Genomic DNA, 20201 nt, shown 5'->3' with positions numbered 1-20201 from the left:
TTTCTAATGTATTCAGATTTTTCAGCAATGATTATTCTAAAAATGCTATATAGACAAAGGAACATCTTTGACATCAACAATAATATGCCATGTGACATAGCTTAGCTCTTCAGCTTACAGAGAAGTTCTTATTTTTCAGTTAAATCCAACCATATCACTCAGGATTACTTTCTATAAGTATGTCCTATTTTCTTCATCAGCTATCTCATTTAAGCATTGACACAAAGCTCACATTCTCATACATTTGAATAAGAGCCTCATTACTGATTCTCATTGACCACTCAGGAAGTGCAAAAACATATGGAAATTTAGACTTGAGCTACCTGTGTAAAAGACTATCTGTGATGACTAACGGATAAGGTCTGTAACATGCATGAGAACAACAAAAATGTGTATTTCATATAATGATCCTCACTTCTATTACCATTGTGACTGTAAACATTATTTCCTTAGTTCCATGAGATTTGAGCATCTCAAGATTGTAAAAGTACCAAGGTATGCAGTACTGTGAGATGGGGAAATTCCATTATCCCTTTTATAACTGGCAAATTGAAGTTACATGGAATATAAAAGAGAGTGATTTAGAATAAACAACCACCTTAATGCACTGAGATCCAATGATAAGTTCCATAAAAAGGAAGGGTACAATAGTTACACATAATGTCCTCTCAACAACCACTCTGCTTCTTACATTACCATTTAGGAGAAGCCAATTATTATTTACTCAGTATTGTGACCTCCTTAGTAATGAACAACCTTGATGCTTTCTGTTTCAAGGATTTGATTCTGTTTCTATTATCCAAATCACTGAATAAAATTTTTTCTGTTCACTTGAGGAAAGGGTCCAAATACCAGTTAGACATGGACTTTGATGCAGTTATACAATAAACTATTGATTAGGGGGAAAAAAAGTACTTAATGAAACACAGGAGATGTATGGCAAGTCTGGATTCTTGTTATCCTGATACTGGTGACTGTCACTGCTTGAGTGTGCTGGCCCTAAGCTGCAACACATTCTTGTGCATATAACCCCGAGACTCATGTTTCCTAATTAACTCAAAGCCCTCAGCGAGGCAGGGACTGAGCTGTATGGAAGAGGAGGATAAAATGCTATCTCTGTGGACACTAAGCAGATTTTGTTATTGCTGCAAGGAGTTGACTGGCGTGCGAATGCCTGGCAGCCGCCAAACCCTTATGCACCACAGATGCAATTTAGTATTAGCGTTCACATAGGTGTGACTAGTTTTCATTTCAAAACTGATAGGCATATTCTAATTGGAGTAACAGGACGTCTTCAATTGCAGTACAAGCATTTCCTCATCATTTGAAAAGGCTCTTGAGGAGGTAAGTGCTTGTAGAAACAGAGAAAAGGCCTACAAAAAATTAATGCTCTGGGTGGGTTTGAGCCTCATGAAAGCTCAACAAAAGGCTCTTTGATTCAGAAATCATGGTCAAATAATGGAATCAAGGATATTGACAGCTATTCATTGAATTGCCTACATAGGGATACTCCAAAACACCTGTGTTGGCACCACTACTAGAATCCTAGGCAAGACTCATTGTGTTGTGGAGCATCTGGATTGGAGGACCATCTTGAAGGACTATCTTGGATGGGTTGTCATTCTCTTAGATTTTAGACACAACAAATGTAAAATATTTTTCCTATGAAATAAGGGGAAGCAATTCCATTCTCCACAAAGCTAGTAGAGAAGTGCAGTATGTCCACAAGCTGTGGAAAGGCCCTTAAGTTTCTTTCAGAGGACTGCAGAAGGACTGCGTCCTTCATCAGGACCAAAAAGTTCCAAAAGCCATACTGATGGCTCTGGTGGTAAGGCCACCTTCTTCTGGCTATGACTATCTGTGTTGAGGAAAATGGAGAAATGACTGGTTAAAGCAAGTTTGACATCATTGGTGTGGCTAGCGCTAAAGGCCTGTCTTGTCATAACAGGATGCAAGAACTTTACCTCTTTCACCTGTTGCCATAGTGGGACCTGTTGCTCTGGCTCATGACCAAGAAAGTCACGTAGAAAGAGATTCACATTGCATGTTGCTGTGGGATAACTAGGAGTGGAAACAAGCAGATGTGTAGCTCTAGGGCTCTTGCAGTCACAGTGACTTGCTCTCAGGCAGCTGAGCTTCATGGTGTCTATGGCTTTCGGAATCAAAAGAGCATCAGATGATATATTTGGGATTTATCTCCCAAGCAAATATAATAATGTAAAGGTCTGCTGCTGTAGGTACGTGGCCCTTAGAAATGAGGATGAGGCATGAGGAACATTCATTCAGTTTACAGTGAGTATTTCTAGTAATCTAAATTCAGTCAATAACTGTAACTTGCATTTTTCTGACAACATAGATACACTGTCAAACTGATACACATGGGTATACAAACTGATACACACTATATTGGGTCAATCACTCTTCATATCGTATATTGTATATCATATCACACCATATCATATCATATCATCACTGTTTCTGCGCTTCTCAGCATTAGACTCAATTGCAGTCCTCAGACTCCTCTAAACAATATAAATTAAACTCCTAGTCTATGTATCAGCTAATAGCTGCATAGGAAGATATGTATTTTCCTCTTCTGGGGAGAGATAAAATACTGGAAAGACAGGCGTATCCAAATGTTAGCATGGTTACAACAATAAAATCTTTTAAGTTGATTCAAACAGTAGTTTTAACATGCACTCAATTCAAATCAAGTAGCTCCTGTCTCAGGAGTTAATAGCATGTTTGATTTGTAATATCTGCTCCCTGAATATTCTAATTTTCCAAATATTAGAAGTCAACATCTGCTGTAATTGCTGATTGGACTTGATAATGATATTAACTTCAGAGTAGAGAGGATGTAGCATTTCCATTCAGATAAGCCCTTTTCTTACTTATAGGATACTTACATGCTACTTCTAGGCCAGCCCAGGGAAAGACCTTGGCAAATTCAAACCAAAGCATCATTTGTTGTGCCCCAAAGCTTGTTCAATTAGTGGCTTTATAGATCAGCTTTCACTGCAGTACTTCTTGCAGCAATTACTATTTAGAGAAGTTGCTTTGCAAACAAGAGTGTACTGTTTCATTGAGATAATAGGGCTGTGGGTATAGATTGTTAAAGAGCAATCAGCAAAACAGGATTGGTAATGAATCTGATGAAACTCTCTGTTTGACTTACAATATCTATTTTGGAGCTAAGTACGTGCTTGGTATAATAACATTACTGATGCCTCATCTCATTTTCTGTTGCAAGGACTCTATTTCTTGGACTCAGACAGAGAAGGTTATCTGACTCCTCTTCTTAGATGACAGTGGAGTCTTTTCTGTCAAAGACATTGGTCAAGTCAGAGCCCTTAGCAACAGCAAGCACTCCTGGCACAGAAAGCTAGTCTCACCTGGCTTAGGGCTGGATACAGACTAAACCACCCTTTGCAGATATGGCTAGAAAGTGGGTAGGCAATATTACATGATCTAGAAAAAGTAGCTGTCCACTTTGAACCCAACAGTTTTGTACGGAAATGGGTACAAGAGGCAAATTCATCATACCACTGACATTTGCTTAGTTTATATAAGATTTCTTTCACAAAACAGGACTAATATCTAAGATGCAAACATCCAAGATATTTTCAGGTCCTCTTTGTCCTAATATATAGAATAACAGACTTTCTCAAGTAAAGAAAGGTATTAATTACAAATAGGTATTACTCAAGAGGAAAAAATATCATCTCAAAACAGATTCAATTCCAGATTAATTTCCTTGTTCAGCAAGGACCAAATCCCTTCTCTGGTTCTGTACTGCACAAACATTTCAAAGCTGGATAATACGCGGCTAACAAAAATGCCATTACATTTGGCCTTACATCTCCTGTGACCGATTTACTCAACATTAGAAAAACAGACTGCTACTCCCACTGCTAAATATATTTATTCAGGAATTGAGTTTTTGTAAGTTGGTTATTTCAGTTTATTATATTAACATTTGTAATTATGCAACTTAGCAAAAGAAATTGAATTAAATATTTTCCTGCGTTTTGTAAAGGTTGTCAAAAGGATTTTCTCTGGAACAACAGTGCATGATGTTTATTTCTTGAATTCCTCTGAGGAATCAAGGATATTTGCACAGTGTATATGATTCCACAGACTATGTATTGATTCAATATTGTAAATGCTATCATTTCTACTGGGGGACCTTTCATCCTATGGTCTCAAATGCTCTACATCTTGTGTAAGCACACAGTGACAAGCATCTCCACCCTGACAGAATTTGCTGCCTAAACAGCCAAGACGACAAAAACGCAAGATGAAAAAAGGACGAAGAGATGTTGCATGTGTCACAAAGCACTGTTGAAGATGTTTCCAGCCCTGTGTGAAAGGAATGACTTAAATATTTGACCTTATGTTTTGTCTTGCAGCTATCATCCAAGATTATTTTTAAATGATATTATCATATTAAATAGTAACCACTGCAGTATATTGCAATTAAGAAAAAGATAATCTCCAATAACAACCCAACCTCATTTGGAATTACCCAGCCTTCCCCTCATCTTAGTACTACTGATTAAATAAAGTTTAAGAACAGAGTTTTAATTACCTTTGCTAAATGCCATCATGACCACATTTTTTATTCATGGTACAAAAACTTGTAGTGACCACAGATTTTATACATAAAAATATAACCACCTACTATGATGCTTCTCTAACTACATTCTTGATAAGTGCATTTTTGTAACTCTTATCGAGCAAAATGGAAACCAAATATTTTCAATTATCCCTATAAGCAAGCTCTACTCAGCACTGACAATAATATAAACTTTAAAACAATGGCATAAATATATGCTACGCATCAATAAAATGGTAGCTTAACATGTATTTGTAGAAATTAATTATACAGTATACCTAAAAAATAACAGCAATGACAAAGAAATTAAATATAAATTTGGAAAGGGTGAGAGCTTTTTGCAATTCCTGATGGACTACATTTAGAATTTTTGACAATTTCCAATCCATGCCCTACTCCATAGCTAGGACCTGACCACACATTTTCAGATTTTTTTATTTGGTTAAAGATGAAACAAAAAAAATTAAAAAAAACCCCCAAAACTGTTCTGCACTCATGAAATAAATTTTTCACCATAAAAAGTACGGAGAAAGTTTTAGGGCAATTAATGTATTTCCCAGCATACGTAAAGAAGTGTTTTTAGTTACACTGCATTTTCATTCTATATTATTTAATTATTATTATTATACTTCATTCAATTACATTTTCCCCACAACTTTATGTAGTAAGCTGTCAGTACAGCTATATGTAATGCAATTTAAGTAGGGAGAAAATGGAATTCTCATAATCGTTTTGTCTGAGCAGAAATGAAGGCACACACAAGGTTTTTAACTGGAAGATATTTTAAAAGCAAAAGAAATCCTTTAAAATATATGAGACCATTGTAAGATGGACACAGAATATATACAGAGATGTCACCTGGATGCTCACTAAAAAGGAAGTAAGACAACTATTACAGGAAAAAAATGAATAGACAAAACAGATGATGGAGGTTTTAGGTTATTAAAGAAACAAAGATGTGAAGATCTGATACAAAACCGTTGAAGGCCTTTGAGGAAACAACAATACAAAGACTTTACAATTACTTCTGTGGACAGGACAGATATGTTTCTTACATTGAAGGACTGACAATGGGAAAATGTATGCTAGATAAAAAGGAATGGAAGAAATCGTAGGAGTGGTTATGTGCTTCTAGAATGTACAGGCTTGAGGATCTGTAAAAAAAAAATAGTAAGGCTACGAGTAAGATCTTTATTACATATCTGAAAGTCTTCAAAGACATGCAAAGAATCACAGAAACCACTGGATTTCTTTTTAGTTCACACCAAGGGAAACAAAATTGGTGCATGGCTTAGACATAGGCTATTGTACAATTCTTCTGAAGAATGATACATCCAGTTCTGACTCTGTCTTCTATATACTTCCCCTCTATGAAAAACCTGAATGGAAACAATTCCTGTGTGGGGTAATAGAGAGAATGAATAAAACAGCAGAACTCCAAATGCTCCTGAAATTGTCTGGCAGCCAGGTCTCTGCATTTTAGGAGAACAGACTTTTAAGTTTGGATTAATCTTATCAAAGCTTGTATCTGTTCAATGGGAAGCTGCTTGTTACACAATATTTATTGTCCTTTCCTAGGCTTGTTGTGCTCACAGGTCCCAATCTGGATGGAGGCCCTATTGGGCCAGACACTGGAGAAACATGCAGAAGGTATTTATGAGCTGCAAGGCCTAACACAACAGACAATAAGTGAACTGGAATATGACACACAAATGATTTAAACAAATGTGTGTCTTAGGGAGCCATACAGTGCATGCAGAAAGCCATACTTTTAGAACACCACCTTTCTGTAGTCCCCACTACCTTGTTGTCCTTCATTGGCCTTCCAAGAAGACCTGCTCCATCATTTTCCCAGGGACTGAAGTGAGTCTGAGCAGCCCATAATTCACTAGACTGTCCTTCTGGCCTCTTTTTTTGAAGACAAATGCAATACTTGTGTTCCCCCAATCACGGAGGATCTCCCCAGTCTCCATAACCTTTCAAATGTGGCAGAGGGTGACTTTGCAAGAGAATCAGACAGTTCTCTCCAGACCCATGGATGCAGCCCATCTTGTTGCCCTTTATGTCCCTTCTAAGTGTCAACTAAAGCTGAGCTTTGGCTTTCCTGACACAGGAAGACCAACAGATTTCCTGGCCCAGGCAATGTTTCTAAATTTCTTCTTTGTAGCCTGTCCTTGCTTCCAACTCTTCTATACTGCTTTTTGCATTCGAGGTCTGTCATGAGTAACCTGTCTAGCTAAGCCAGGCTACTTATCTTCCTAAGTATCAGGACAGATCATTCATGCATTTGGAGGATATCATCCTTAAACATCAGCAAGCTCTCCTGAGAAACTTTACCCTTCGGAACTGCCTTCGCTGGGATCCCATCTGCCAGCTCCCTAAATAAACCAAGTCTGCACTACTGAAGTCCAGGGTCTGTATTCTGCTACTCTCCTTCCTCACTCTCTTTAGGATCTTGAACTCCACTATTTCAGACACAGCCATTGACTACCACATCCTCCTAAATCTTCCTTGCCCATAAGTGGCAGATCTGTCTGTACACCACCCTTATTTGTCCCATCCAGCAGTTACTCCTGACACCCTCTAGAAACCTTCACTGCTTCCACCCTGATGTGTTTGTCCTTTCAGCAGATACCAGGGACACTAAAGTTTCCTTTTTTCAGACCTACTGGACCCTTGAGAATTGTCGACTTTTGACTTCCTGACCCTGTGTCAACCCTAAATCCTTTAAGAGTCTTCATTTCTAAACTCTTAGGACTAGCAGTCCTCTTTAGGTCTCAGAAAACCTCAACACATTAAAAACAAAATCTGGAATTTCCATTTCATGCAAAATCTTAATAAGTCCATGTTTTGTCCTATAAAATAAACTTTTAGGTCTAACTACCAACTTTGTCAGATTTGTTTAGGCTCAAGAAAAAGGCTGTGCTATAGAACTACTCTATCAGTTGCTAAAGCACCAACACCCCTATGTGCTATAGTGCAAAACTGTTTTCTTAATAAAACTACATACTACAATCATGTTATGTTTAAAGGTTTTTTTGAGCATAAACTCTCTTCAGAACTGTATTATAAAAATACCTTTTTAAAATGTTTATACTGTTTTTACAAATGTTTATCAACTTTAGAAGAATAAAAGTTGTTCCTTATTTTACAGTGAAACAGTTGTTAATATTTTATTAGCTATTAACATTCTAATAGTTAACAGGGATAACATTTTAATATTTTTTTTCTTTATCACTGAATACTTTTAAAGTATTAGCTAGAAATACAGTATTTGTTATTATTAAACATAATTACTAGTATAATCTCTACACAGTATACCTAGAACAGATAATATAAATATATTTATAAAATATAAACAGTGTAATCACAGCTGACAGAGACTAACATTTGCCAAATAAATGATGACTGCATAGGATAGTATTTCACTCTTACCTTTAACCTCTTCGCAATAATGGGAATGTTGAATTGGATAAGGAGGATATATATGAATCAACCGATTTCCTAAAAAAGCAAATACTTGGCAAGCTTGGAACTCAAGAACCATAAAAGTCTGTTTCTGAGAATATATTCTTACTTCTCTTTTTCAAACAGTGACCAAGACTTAGAGGCATAAATATTTAATTCCCTCAGGAAAGAGTTTGATAATAGTGTTAGTTATTTCTATGACTGTTACACTCATTGTTTAAAAATGTTATTTCTTTAGACACAGGAAAGAACCATGATGCTTCAATTATACTTCCAGACTTTGAACATGCAGTTAAGTTAACCCCTATACTCTTCCTTAGACTCTTCTTAGAGGTAAGCAGCCTGGATGTTTCTTCTTTTATCTTCAGAATTACTTCTTATCTTGACAGATATACACTATGAAAACAATATCCCGCAAAAAACCTTCACCGTTTCTAATGACCTCACACATACTTTTGCTGAGGATTGTGACATACGTGGGTACTTTGCACAAATGTTTTTACTGTTCTACAGCTGAGTTTGGTATTTCTCTAGAATTATCCCAAACGAATGAAGGCATTACAGTTAAGTCACTATTTAACCAGGTATGTCAGGAATACAGATTCTTTAACAGAGAATTGGGAAACACCTTATAACTATGGCATTCATAGTCCACCCTGTGAAAGAATGCAAGCCTGCACTGCTTGAGCTGTTTTTCCACTGCTCTTGTTGCCAAGGCAAGGCAGAAGGACACTGTGCCTCAGCAGATCAAGGCACAGATGCTTTCCTCACAGATACTAGTAGGAGATAGGAGTTCCTAAAACTGGAGTTTCTGATGCTGTTTTTTTATTCCTGACTGATATTAGAGAAGAACTACCCAAAGAAAGAAATACCCTTCATACAAAGAAATGAAACTAACAGAAAATAGTTTTTAAAACTCCCTAAAAATATAAACCTGAGCCACACAGAAAATTTTAAGTTATTCATGTTCCCTGTGATTCACGAGGCGCAGTCACTAAGTGAACATCTGCCATGGGAACTGCATAACAGAAAAATGATATGTGATCTAAGATGTTCTGTGTTGTACTCTCTATGACAGTAACAGTGCTGAAAAGAATTTATGTGGGGGAAGAAACTTGATGAGAATTCAAGCACTAGTAACTCTATTAACTTAAAATTAACCTACTTTCTTTATAGCAAGAGAAAGTAGAGTATGAAAATGCTTCTATGAAGATAAAATGGCCTTTATTTAGTGACAGAGGCAGAATAACAATAGATAATGGGAATTTTAATATAATAATACTTTCTTCAGTAGTAGAGGCAGAACTGTAGGAATTTACCATTATGTTTTTCTTGTAACAAGTCTATTCAAATCATTTGTGCATCATAACTGCATGTTAGGAACAAATTAGTTTAGCGTCAATATTCACTGATGCATTTTATTGCATTGTGACTAAAGCTACATCTTGCAGACTTCTGAAAGTTACCTTTTTAATCTACTACATGCAAAAATAGATGATAAATATTAAAATACATATGACAATGGAAAGTTATTAAATTTATTCCTGAATAATATAGCTGCTTAGCCTCAAGCACAAAGTAGTAATAATTTACTCTGAGCTGTAATTAATTGGGCAAATAAATTGTAAAATTTAGATGCTGATAAACAGGAGAAGGAAGCTAAGAAAAACTAGCAACTGTCAGCAATATTTTAACACTAGAGAATTCTGTATGAGATAAAATTACACCAAAAACATTTATAAAATATAAACTAAACAGAGACTAGGAGACAACAGTAAAATACATTTTCTTAAAATGGCTAGAATATACCTCAATAGAATGTATCAACAAGCTCTGTATTTTAAGGATTATTACCAATATAGAAATTACAGATCAAGAAGTTCAAAGATAGATATTTTCAACCAAAGTACAAATTACAGTTGAGAAGGAAGAAAAAAGAACCATCTATTACATACAGAGAAGATGATGTACATATAAGTGAAGTGGTAAGGCAGGGAAGAGAATAGAATATGAAAAGAATGGAAAATTAAAGAGGACACTTACTGGGGAAAACCACATCACTTTAAGAATCCAAATTGTCAAAGAAAAATTCACAACTAGGATGACAAGCAGGAGGAGAACAAACAGGTAGAGGCAACGCTTTCTCCAGCCATAAATTCCAATTTTGTAGACATATTCATTCTTCGGCCTCTCTAGGCTAGTGCCTGGTGTTGTTGTAGTGTATTGTTCACGTACCATCTGCTATGTAAAGAAAAAAAAGGGACTGTTTAGTTGTTTGAGTTAAATTAAAAAAAATTATATAAAGCCACAAGGAAAATATGAAGATATAACTTTAACACCAAGTTACTAGAAACTAGAAACTCTTATCTTATGAAGTTTTGCCTGGAAAACATTTTCATCATGTCCCATTCAAATTACACTTATATCTTACTTTTTGGTACATATGATGTGATGTTTTAATATATGAAATGCACCAATTGCCATTTTCAACTTAAATTTATTTTATCCTACATAGAATGACAACACTTTCCTCCCATTTTTCATAATATTCTAAGTCTCCCATCACAAAATATTTCATAGGATCAATTCACAATCTGTGGCACATAGAAGAACATAATTTTACTGTAAAAATAGTTACAAGTGGTAATGGCACCTTGTAAGCACAGGTTTAAAAACACTTCTACATATTCTTTCCTCAATTCAATAACAAAATGCATTCTTTGTGTTGCAAAACTTAACTGTGTATCACTGGAATGCCAAATACATTAAGCTCCAGAATTTGTATATAAAGAAATGAAATGGTTCTTAATAATACAAAGGAAATAATGATTTCTCAATTTATCAGATATTCATATTTAAAGATATATGACCAATAAAAACATTACTTACTGGGTTTAAACAATTTCCTTCACTTTTTTTTATAGTTCTTAAAGAGGCATTCTTTGAATTTAAATAAATCTTAACAGATTGAACTTCCTTAAAACATGATGATATTCAGTAATTTCCACCTTCACAGCACAGAGATCACCAATAATTCAAACCATCCATTAAAGCTTACAATTTCAGCCAAGAGAATCAAATTTCAGCAGCTGAAGCTGCTTATCTAGTGGGCAACATCTGTCTCATTTCCACTGATACAAGGTGAAAAAAAAAACACCCAACCATGGATGTCAAAAAGAAAATGGGTTTTGTAAGTTCAGGCACTTTCCATGAGCCAGGTATATCCCCAGGCAGCTTACATCCAAAAACTGGTCACCTTTCCTACAATATAGTGTTCCCAAATGAGAGTGCCTTCAGACAGGTTTCACACAAGCTCTCCTTTCAATTCTGAATTTACTCCTGGGAATGAGATCACTGTGCTCTGCTCATGCAACTTTCAAAACGTGATTAAATTATCTCCTTGCCCAGCTGCTGAATTACTCTAAGTCGTTAAAGAAGCTCTTTTCAAGTCTCCTGCAGACCCACCCTGTGTCTGTAACAAGCTTGTGGCTCTCAGTTCCAACCCTCATTTTTAGAAAGACATCATCATTTGTTCCTCTAGCTTCCTATCGAACTACAAGACAGAGAACGCAATATAAGTCTACAACTGAACAGAAGTTAATGCATTATCTCTTTACATATATGCAGTATTCATCTTATTTCTGCACTTCCATTAAAAAAATCTTTTAGTTTGTTGGTTATTTATACTAAAAAAATGACACTTGATTGTCAGCAGTTTATAATGTAACTGTGCTACAGCCATGATGGGAAAATATTCTACTTAATTTGTTGCTATCAGTCTCAGTTGCTCATGATACTGTGTATATAAATCTTTTAATCTGCTGAAAATACTGAAAATAGTATAATGATTTATTAGTAGAGAATCATAGATTCTGAAATAACTTGGCTTAACATTACTGCATTGTAGATTTACAAGATGTTACTCAACATTCACCACATGAACTATGTTTGTTTAAAATGGAGCAGAGAACGGACTGAGAGAAGCCTTGAGGAGGACTGGAGGTGTTGGCTGATGAGAAGCTAAACATGACCCAGCAATGTGCAGCTTGCAGCCCAGAAAGCCAACCGTGTCCTGGGCTGCATCAAAAGAAGCATTAGCAGCAAGTCAAGAGAGGTGATTCTCCCCCTCTGCTCCACTCTTTTGAGACCCCACCTGGAGTACTGCATCCAGCTCTGGGGACCCCAACATAAAAAAGACCTGGACCTGTTGGAGCAAGTCCAAAGGAGGGTCACAAAAGTCATCAGAGGGGTGGAGTGCCTTCCCCATACAAGGACAGGCTGAGAGAGTTGGGGTTGTTCAGCCTGGAGAAGAAAAGGCTCTGGGGAGACCTTATAGTAGCCTTCCGGTACTTAAAGCGGGCCTACAGGAAAGCTGCAGAGAGACTTTTGACAAGGGCATGTAGTGATAGGACAAGGGGTAATGGCTTTAAACTGAAAGAGGGTAGATTTAGATTAGATATAAAGAACAAAGTCTTTACTGTGAGGGTGCCCAGAGAAGTTGTTGATGCCCCACCCCTGGAGGTGTTCAAGGCCAGGCTGGATGAGGCTTTGAGCAACCCGGTCTAGTGTGAGGTTGCCCAGCCCATGGCAGGGGATTGGAACTTGATGATCTTTAAGGTCCCTTCCAACCCAAACCATTAATTACATTTTTCAGTTCCGTGTATTATTCAGCACCTAGTACTGATTATAGGATACTCTTTAGACATGAGTTGCTACTATTTTTTTTTTCTGTTTTCCTACTAATCATTGTATAACAAACCATACCACTCCCATAGAAGTTGCCCTTTATCTTAACCTTACTTTACCATGGTCTGCCAAGTAAGACAAACCGGGGCATCTATACATGCAATGGGCTTCATAAAATGCTTAGAAACACCTTCAGCCTTACTTCCACACAGATTTCTCCTGAACACTTTAACTTACAGGACAGGATGCAATAGCTTATCTAGTGACACCAAGATATGCTTTGAGAAATAACCTGTGCAATCCTTGCTCAGGTACAGTATCACTACCTAAAACCCTAACGTGGGGTATCCTCTGAGTTTCTTACTGTTCCCTTCATCACATATACTTTTAAAGTGTTAGTATAACAAGAAACAAGATAGATGACAGCTACAGAAATTTCAGTGGTAACAGAAGTCCCCTTCACAAGACAGACTGCTTTTTTTTTTTCTTTTTTTCTTTTTTCTTTTTTTTTTTTTTTTTTTTTTTTTGAGGAGAGAAATACAATCCACTTCTAAGAGGATTTGAAAGGTTATTTCAATAGGACTGTGGGAAAATGCACCATTCTTCAGAAACTGCAGTGTCATAAAGTTAGCTGAGCCTTCAACAATGAATCTCTAGCTGTGGCATCTACCCTTTGTCTGTTTCTTATGTTGCTGTCTGTCACATCTTCAAGCTAAATTTCACAGCAGAAACACCATTTGATAAAGAGTAAAGGAATTCTCAGATCTTCATATTTTTATGCCAGTCTCGTCACAGTGGTCTCTGACGTTGGGATTCATCTCACCATGTTAGATATCAACAATTTAGCCTTCAATATCTGAGGCAGTCAACCTGGACTCCCTTTATGGTCAACGGAGATAAACCTACCCCTGCTGGGAATTACTTACCTGACTTATTTTAGATGTTTATTTTAGACATCCAATGAACTGTAGCTTAGATGTGTTTAGCTTCTCTGCATAAACACAGAAATAAAGAGCCTCGGATGACTTTTTCATATGTACATAAATACATGTTCTAGACATAAGCATTTGGTCAAATTATTTTTAACCAGAACAATTTCCAGAAGCACGTAATTTAACAAGAAGATAGGACTCTCTTGATTCTTGTTCTTCTCTACTCCATTTTTAACCTGTTGTGAAATGTTTATTATACGAGTCGAGGGTTTTATACATAATGTATTATGTACTGTTGTTTAATGAGGTGAGGTCAAAATCAATGATGCATTTCACCAAAAAGGCTATGAGTACTGTGATTGTTTTCAGCCCTTCAGAAGTTCCATGGGAGACATCTCACAGCGCAGCATTGTTCCCTGCACAAACACCTTTTTTTTTTTTTCTTTTTCTGACAGAAAACAGTTCTGTTGTTCCTGAGCATTATTAATACTGCCAGGAAAGTGCTTTGGTCCTAGCAAATGGTTAATGCTGGCCTAGTTCACTGACTGCTTTGAAAAGGATTGAACTTTTCTCTTTAATATATTTTATTATTTTTAAGAGAATTAGTGGCCCAGTACCAAGTAACTACAGTGGAAATCCTTTAAGAACTGATACTGTTGGAAGGTTTCTTCTGAAGAATCAACCTACCATATTACTGATTTATACTCTCACAAGCTGAAATCACACAGGAGAATAGTCTCAGACCCGTTTAGAGACGTCAGAGAGAAATTCTTTTATAGGTTTGGGCTGTTTTAGGTAGCTGGGCTGAAAGGAAAGCCTTAGACAGGCAGATCTCACAGCTGCCTAGTGAAGTCTCCCAGGATTCAAGAGAGACTCTTAGAAGGAAAACAACTGATGTTTAGTACTATGACAGAAATGTGATTTGTAAATGGACAACATTTGTAAATGGAAGTGCTACTTAGACACCTGGATGTATACAAGGTAGTTGGAGAAGCAAGAAGTTTGCACAATGAGCAATGCCTTTGGTAACTGTTACCTACAAATTCTCTTACAAAGAGGGAGCACTCAGTAATGAACTACAGAGAGTAAGAACAGTCCTGAAAACCTGTAGTGCAGATAAAACGGCAATTTAGTTTCAGAATGAAAATACTGACATCATTCAAATGGGCCATGAAAACAGGAATTATTAGGATCATGTCAGCAGTACAACAATAAAAATATCTTCTACTTAATTGGAAGTGAAATTTCTTGGTGTTCCTACTCAAGGGCCCACACAATCACAGGTCAAATAGGATTAAGGTCAACTATTCGCATCTTCTTTATGGATTTTTGTATATGTGGCCATAACTCATCGGATCGAGCTCTACCATGGTAGTTTGCCATTTGAAAGTGTTTTCCAATTGTCATAATCTGTTTTACCGAGATCTTGCCCACTTGCTGATTTAAAACAGATACTGAATGCTGATTAGCTCCCAAAAGATTTGTCATATACTTTAAATGATAGATATAACTTGTGAATTACTAGTACACTGCAGATATTTTGACCATGTGAGATTTTCTCGTGTGTTCAGGGGTTACTTTTAAGTGTTGCACATAAAGCATGAAACACCCGCCTACAGGAACACACATGTGAGCAGTTGCTGAATGCTGTTACGTTCCTTACACTGTGTTACTAAAGCTGCCCTCTAAAAATACGTTGCCATGACAGAACATTTCCTTGGATCTACTCCACCTTTTTCCATGCAAGACTTGGAGACTGGCCCCTCTGATTTGCATGACTCAGAGCTCCAGGACACATTTATATGAATACCTAGATATTGAAAAACTGTCCATCAACAATGTTACTGTCGGATTTAAGTTAGTCTGGGCATCAAGTTCAAAAAGCTATTCTGATAGCTCTGGAATATTCAATTAAGACAGCTGTGTTTTGAAGAAGGAATTTGAAAATTTATCAGTAAGCCTGCTTGGGGAAGCAAGCCTGAGTAGAAGCTTGTTAATCATATTATTTTCAGGATTTATTTAGCTGTAGGAATTACTGAAGACAGAATACCATTTCAATTCAAATAATCAATCTCAGTTTATTTCAATGGCAAAAATATGTTTTCACTGTTTTTTTTATTAATGGCTATGTTATTTTCTTGAATGTAAATAAAATTCTCAATGCACAGTTCAGAACTGTATTACTCAAGTACTTTGTCATGCTGTCACAAAGCAACTAATAATTATAAACTATTAGAAAGCATAAGTTAAATACAAAACTATTTAGTTGGTTAATACTAACAACAAACTATAATTCCATTAATAATTATATAATTATCATTTTCTATTTTTGGACTGTTTCCGAATGTGTTGTGATTTTTGGCACAGAGACAAAAAGTTAGCACTCAAATCCGAATTAAGAGGAAGTAGTGAGGTTTCATGAAGAAATTTTAAACACTGATGCTGATACTATATGTCTTCTTTTGAAAGGAAACTTCAGTCATCTGTGCTTCTACTCTTCTCTCTTTACGTGAAGTATATTCATTCGCATGCAAGAAAATTTACACTATGTGTGGAGATGAAAGAGATGATGATGATAAACTAAAACAATTCAGTAGAAAGACCATTTTAATAATTTAAACTAAATTCTTGTGCCATTATAAACAAACTGCAAACTGAAATAAAACAACCTGTCAACTCAGGCAAGTGAGAACTACGTTTACGATCTGCCACAGTGTCTTCATGGAACATTACATTCATAAATGTTGTTTTGAGATAATGGATTGGGCTAGATGGGTATTATTATACAGTGTGAACATCAGAAGTACATTAAAACTGCAACTTTGGTGGCATTCAGGCATGCACACTTTTGTCTTTGTGGACAACAGAAGCAGTCTATGGATTAACCAACAGGAAATAGGCGCAGCTGGAGTATTTTGAAAGTTGTTCAAAGAAAAAAAAACAAAACAAAAAAATAAGGGAAACTTTGGAAACTATATGGAAAAGCTTTCAAGACAAAATGAGAAAGGCAGGGAAAACTCAAACTCTCATGACTAGATGACAATTTTCTAATTTCAACCCTCCCTCATTCCAACATATGGTATTTACTCTTGCCCAACCTTGCTTTGCTGAGACTTGTGTATTATACAGTATATTAAAGTTTGAATTGTAAACTGGTGTAATCAGCTAAAAAGAGCTCGATCCCTGCAGTGTAATTTGTGGAAACCAGCAAAGAAATTCAGATGGCCTAGTTAACCCTTTGCATACCCTGCAGTGCAAAATTAAATAATAACTACCACTCAGTCACAATTAACAGCTTTGCACATTTTAAGTATCACTGCAATAGTTGAAAGGTAGTCACTGACAGCATAGGGTGAAGTGCTATATTAAAAATTATTATTTGTCTAATAACTGTACTTTTGAATCTCATTTACTGTAAAAAAGTTTTTAAATTTTTGCTTTCAATCTTTCAACTTTATTTCTCCTCATTTAACAAACTCCCAAAACATCAATCAGATCACAAAAATGAAATTTTCATGATACTTCCTTCAGAATCAAAAGGCCAAGCAAAAATACTAGTCAGATTTTTTTTTGTAAATTATTTTTTATTTTTGCATGCCTCACTAACATTTTAAGAAGTAGCTAGCATCTGGTAAGAGAAATCGCATGTCTTTCATGTAAAATGCCTTAAAATGCTTTAATTAAAAAAAAAGTAAACCTTCTCTCTCTGAAATTCAGTCACCATTACTACTAAGTTTCCTTGAGCAACCTTGAGTACTGTCATGTGAAAAAAAAAAAATTAAATCTCACAATTATTTATTTAGCTGAGATTTCCAACATATACGTTACTCTGTCTTAGTACAACAAAAAATCTTTCCAAGAACACAAAGAACTTAGAATAACTGATGTAGAAATGACTGGATGATGATGTGGTTGAGACAACCACATCTAGATGAGTGTCCCATCCGCAAAGCTACTGGCTAGGTCCCATGGAGTTCTCGTTACTAGTACAGATTTTAGAAATAAATCTTTCAGAAGGGAGAAGAGAGTCATCTGTACAGCCATTTTTTTCACCTAACAATGAACGACAGATCTAATAATGGTGTCAAGATCATTTAAGTATTTACACAGAGTACTGCAAGTCCACCAGAAGAACAGAAGATGCATATTGTATTGCAGTTAATTTCAGAACAGAAATTACTGCAGGCTCTACTGGCTGTGAGGTTTCTCTCTCTCTCTCTCGCTCTCTCCGGTAGACTTAAAAATCCATTACATGTCAAGCAGAAGCCAGAACAGATTCATTGCACGAGATCCCTCTTTTTCTTTAACTGCGCATTTAATGAAATGTTTATAATTAAGCTAAGTACGAAACAAACCACTCAAATTATGAGTAATTTAAATTCTTAGTTAAGGCTTTCAACTAATACAAACAGACAAAGTAGAAGGAGACTGTGTAATCTTTTTTCTTGTCCTCTACAGTATGACAGAAGACAGGAGTTTGTTACAGAATGATGGTACACCTGTGTTACTGCGTTCAATTGCTCATGAGGTGATGAGAGGTAGCCTTTGATTTATCATGTAACAGCTTTCCCAGAACAGAATCATAGAACCAAAAACCATGAAAGTTGGGAGGGACCTCTGGAGATCATCTAGTCCTATTCCCTGTACAAAGCAGGGTTAACTTTGACATAAGAATCGATTACTTGTTGAAAAAGAAGGTGCAACCATAGGTTATCAGGAATTTATTTTCTTCAGTAGCCTTAGTGTCTCTGAATAGTTCTGCTAAACTTTGATTGTCTAGAGTCTCTGTGGTAGCCTTACATGCAACTTGAAAAAATACGTATTTTTTTTCCAAGTTCTTAAATACTGCTTGCACTCCTCCACTGTGTTGTTAAATTTAGCCTGATGGAGTTTTGATCCTTTTTTATTTTATCCATTTGATATAACTAACATGTTTTTATGAATACCTTCCTGCTTCTTACAACTTCACCTGTCCTGCTTTTTAGCTGTACTGCTTTAGCCCTGTCTTTTAAATATGTATTTACCCTGACCATCTGATATCATATTTTGAAACAGTCACATGCATCCTTTTCAGCCTGCCTCCCTTTTACCTAGTGTCCCTTTTTTAAGTTAAGAACAATGACTAAGATTCTTCGGCTCTCATTACTCCAAGATATTTACCCTAACATCAACATGGCTGATGTTACAATACACTCCTTGACAGCAGCATGAGAAAGACTTTGTGCACTGCTCAGAATTAAGTCAGGAAATTATTCTGCTTCCCAAGAAACTGCTCCCAGAACCAGTCTTTTATGGGATCTAAATAAGTGGTCTGAATGTTGGACCTAATGATGACATTTATACTAAAAAGGTAAAAGAAAAAATACAGTTTCCTCTCATAGTATTTCTGATCCACTACAGCAAGTCACAGACATTGTAATCACCCTGGTCAGGTCATTGACAATACAGTCCTTAAAATCAACAATCATACTATTGTTATTGTTATGTTTAGATTGCACATTTCAGTCCATGAGCACATTTATATAACTGCTGAGTTGTTGATATAACTGCTTTATCAATCTGTCTTTACAATAAACTTCCGCTAACACATGATACCACTTGCATGCTCTATTCTGTCTTTCCCATATGTTTTTAACTTGGTGTTACCCACTGACTGACTTCCTATGTTATGTTTTCAAAATGACTATTCAGGTTCATCTAGTTTCTTAGCTTCCTTAAAGCTAAGCATTTTAATTTTCTTATCTTATTTTGAGGGTACAGAAACATGTATAACTTTCCTGTATTTCCAGTCTTCTACCTCCAATTTAAGTGAGACTGTGAATCATACCTACCACCAGGTTCTCCTTTATCCTGCAGCTGGGGATGTATGTTTTTTATGACTTCCCTCTTCACTCGTTCTAAATGTGCTCCTCTGCACTATACATCTTCCTCTCAACCTTAAGTTTAAAAAGGTCTAATCTTTTTAAAGTGTCAGGTGCCTGGTTCTATATCTGTTAAAACGAAGATGTCATTCCTGTTATTGGTTCCCTCTACTCAAAATACTCCCAGCTCCTAATAAATTTGAGCCCCTTTCCTTACTTATGTTCTTTCCACATGGGCTTGCATGTGGCAGTAAAAATACTTCAAAGATTGCTACCATGGAGGTCCTGGTCTTCAAATACACATATCTCAGTCTAAGCTTTCCCTTCAGAACCTCTTTTCTAGTTTTCTAGACTACCAGCAGCTTTAGTGCAGACTTGCACCCTCTCCTGGGTTTAGCTGACTGAATCAGAAACTTTCCACAAAATCACAGAATCATAGACGGTTTGGGTTGGAAGGGAACTTAGAGATCGTCTAGTTCCAACTCCCCCGCCATGGGCTGGAACACCTTCTACTAGACCAGGTTGCTCAAAGCCTCATCCAGCCTGGCCTTGAACACCTCCAGGGATGGGGCATCCACAGTTTCTCTGGGCAACCTGTTCCAGTGCCTCACCACCCTCACAGTGAAAAACTTCTTC

The 20201-nt window shown here is 36.4% G+C and overlaps 1 protein-coding gene across 1 annotated transcript in view; it reads right to left on the bottom strand.

The window, feature by feature from the left end:
- The window catches only part of LOC104465039 (gamma-sarcoglycan-like), a gene marked incomplete at its 3' end in the record, with an annotated part of 48315 nt that overhangs the window by 5425 nt on the left and 22689 nt on the right, over positions 1-20201 (bottom strand). Inside the window, exon 2 of the mRNA XM_010077931.1 lies at positions 10130-10327. Coding sequence (XP_010076233.1) covers positions 10130-10327 — 198 coding nt within the window. The remainder of the gene's footprint in view (positions 1-10129; positions 10328-20201) is intronic.

This window comes from Pterocles gutturalis, unplaced genomic scaffold (genome assembly GCF_000699245.1).
Source record: "Pterocles gutturalis isolate BGI_N339 unplaced genomic scaffold, ASM69924v1 scaffold18048, whole genome shotgun sequence".
In the NCBI taxonomy this organism is placed as follows: domain Eukaryota; kingdom Metazoa; phylum Chordata; class Aves; order Pterocliformes; family Pteroclidae; genus Pterocles; species Pterocles gutturalis.
This window is presented reverse-complemented; position numbering and strand designations above follow the sequence as displayed.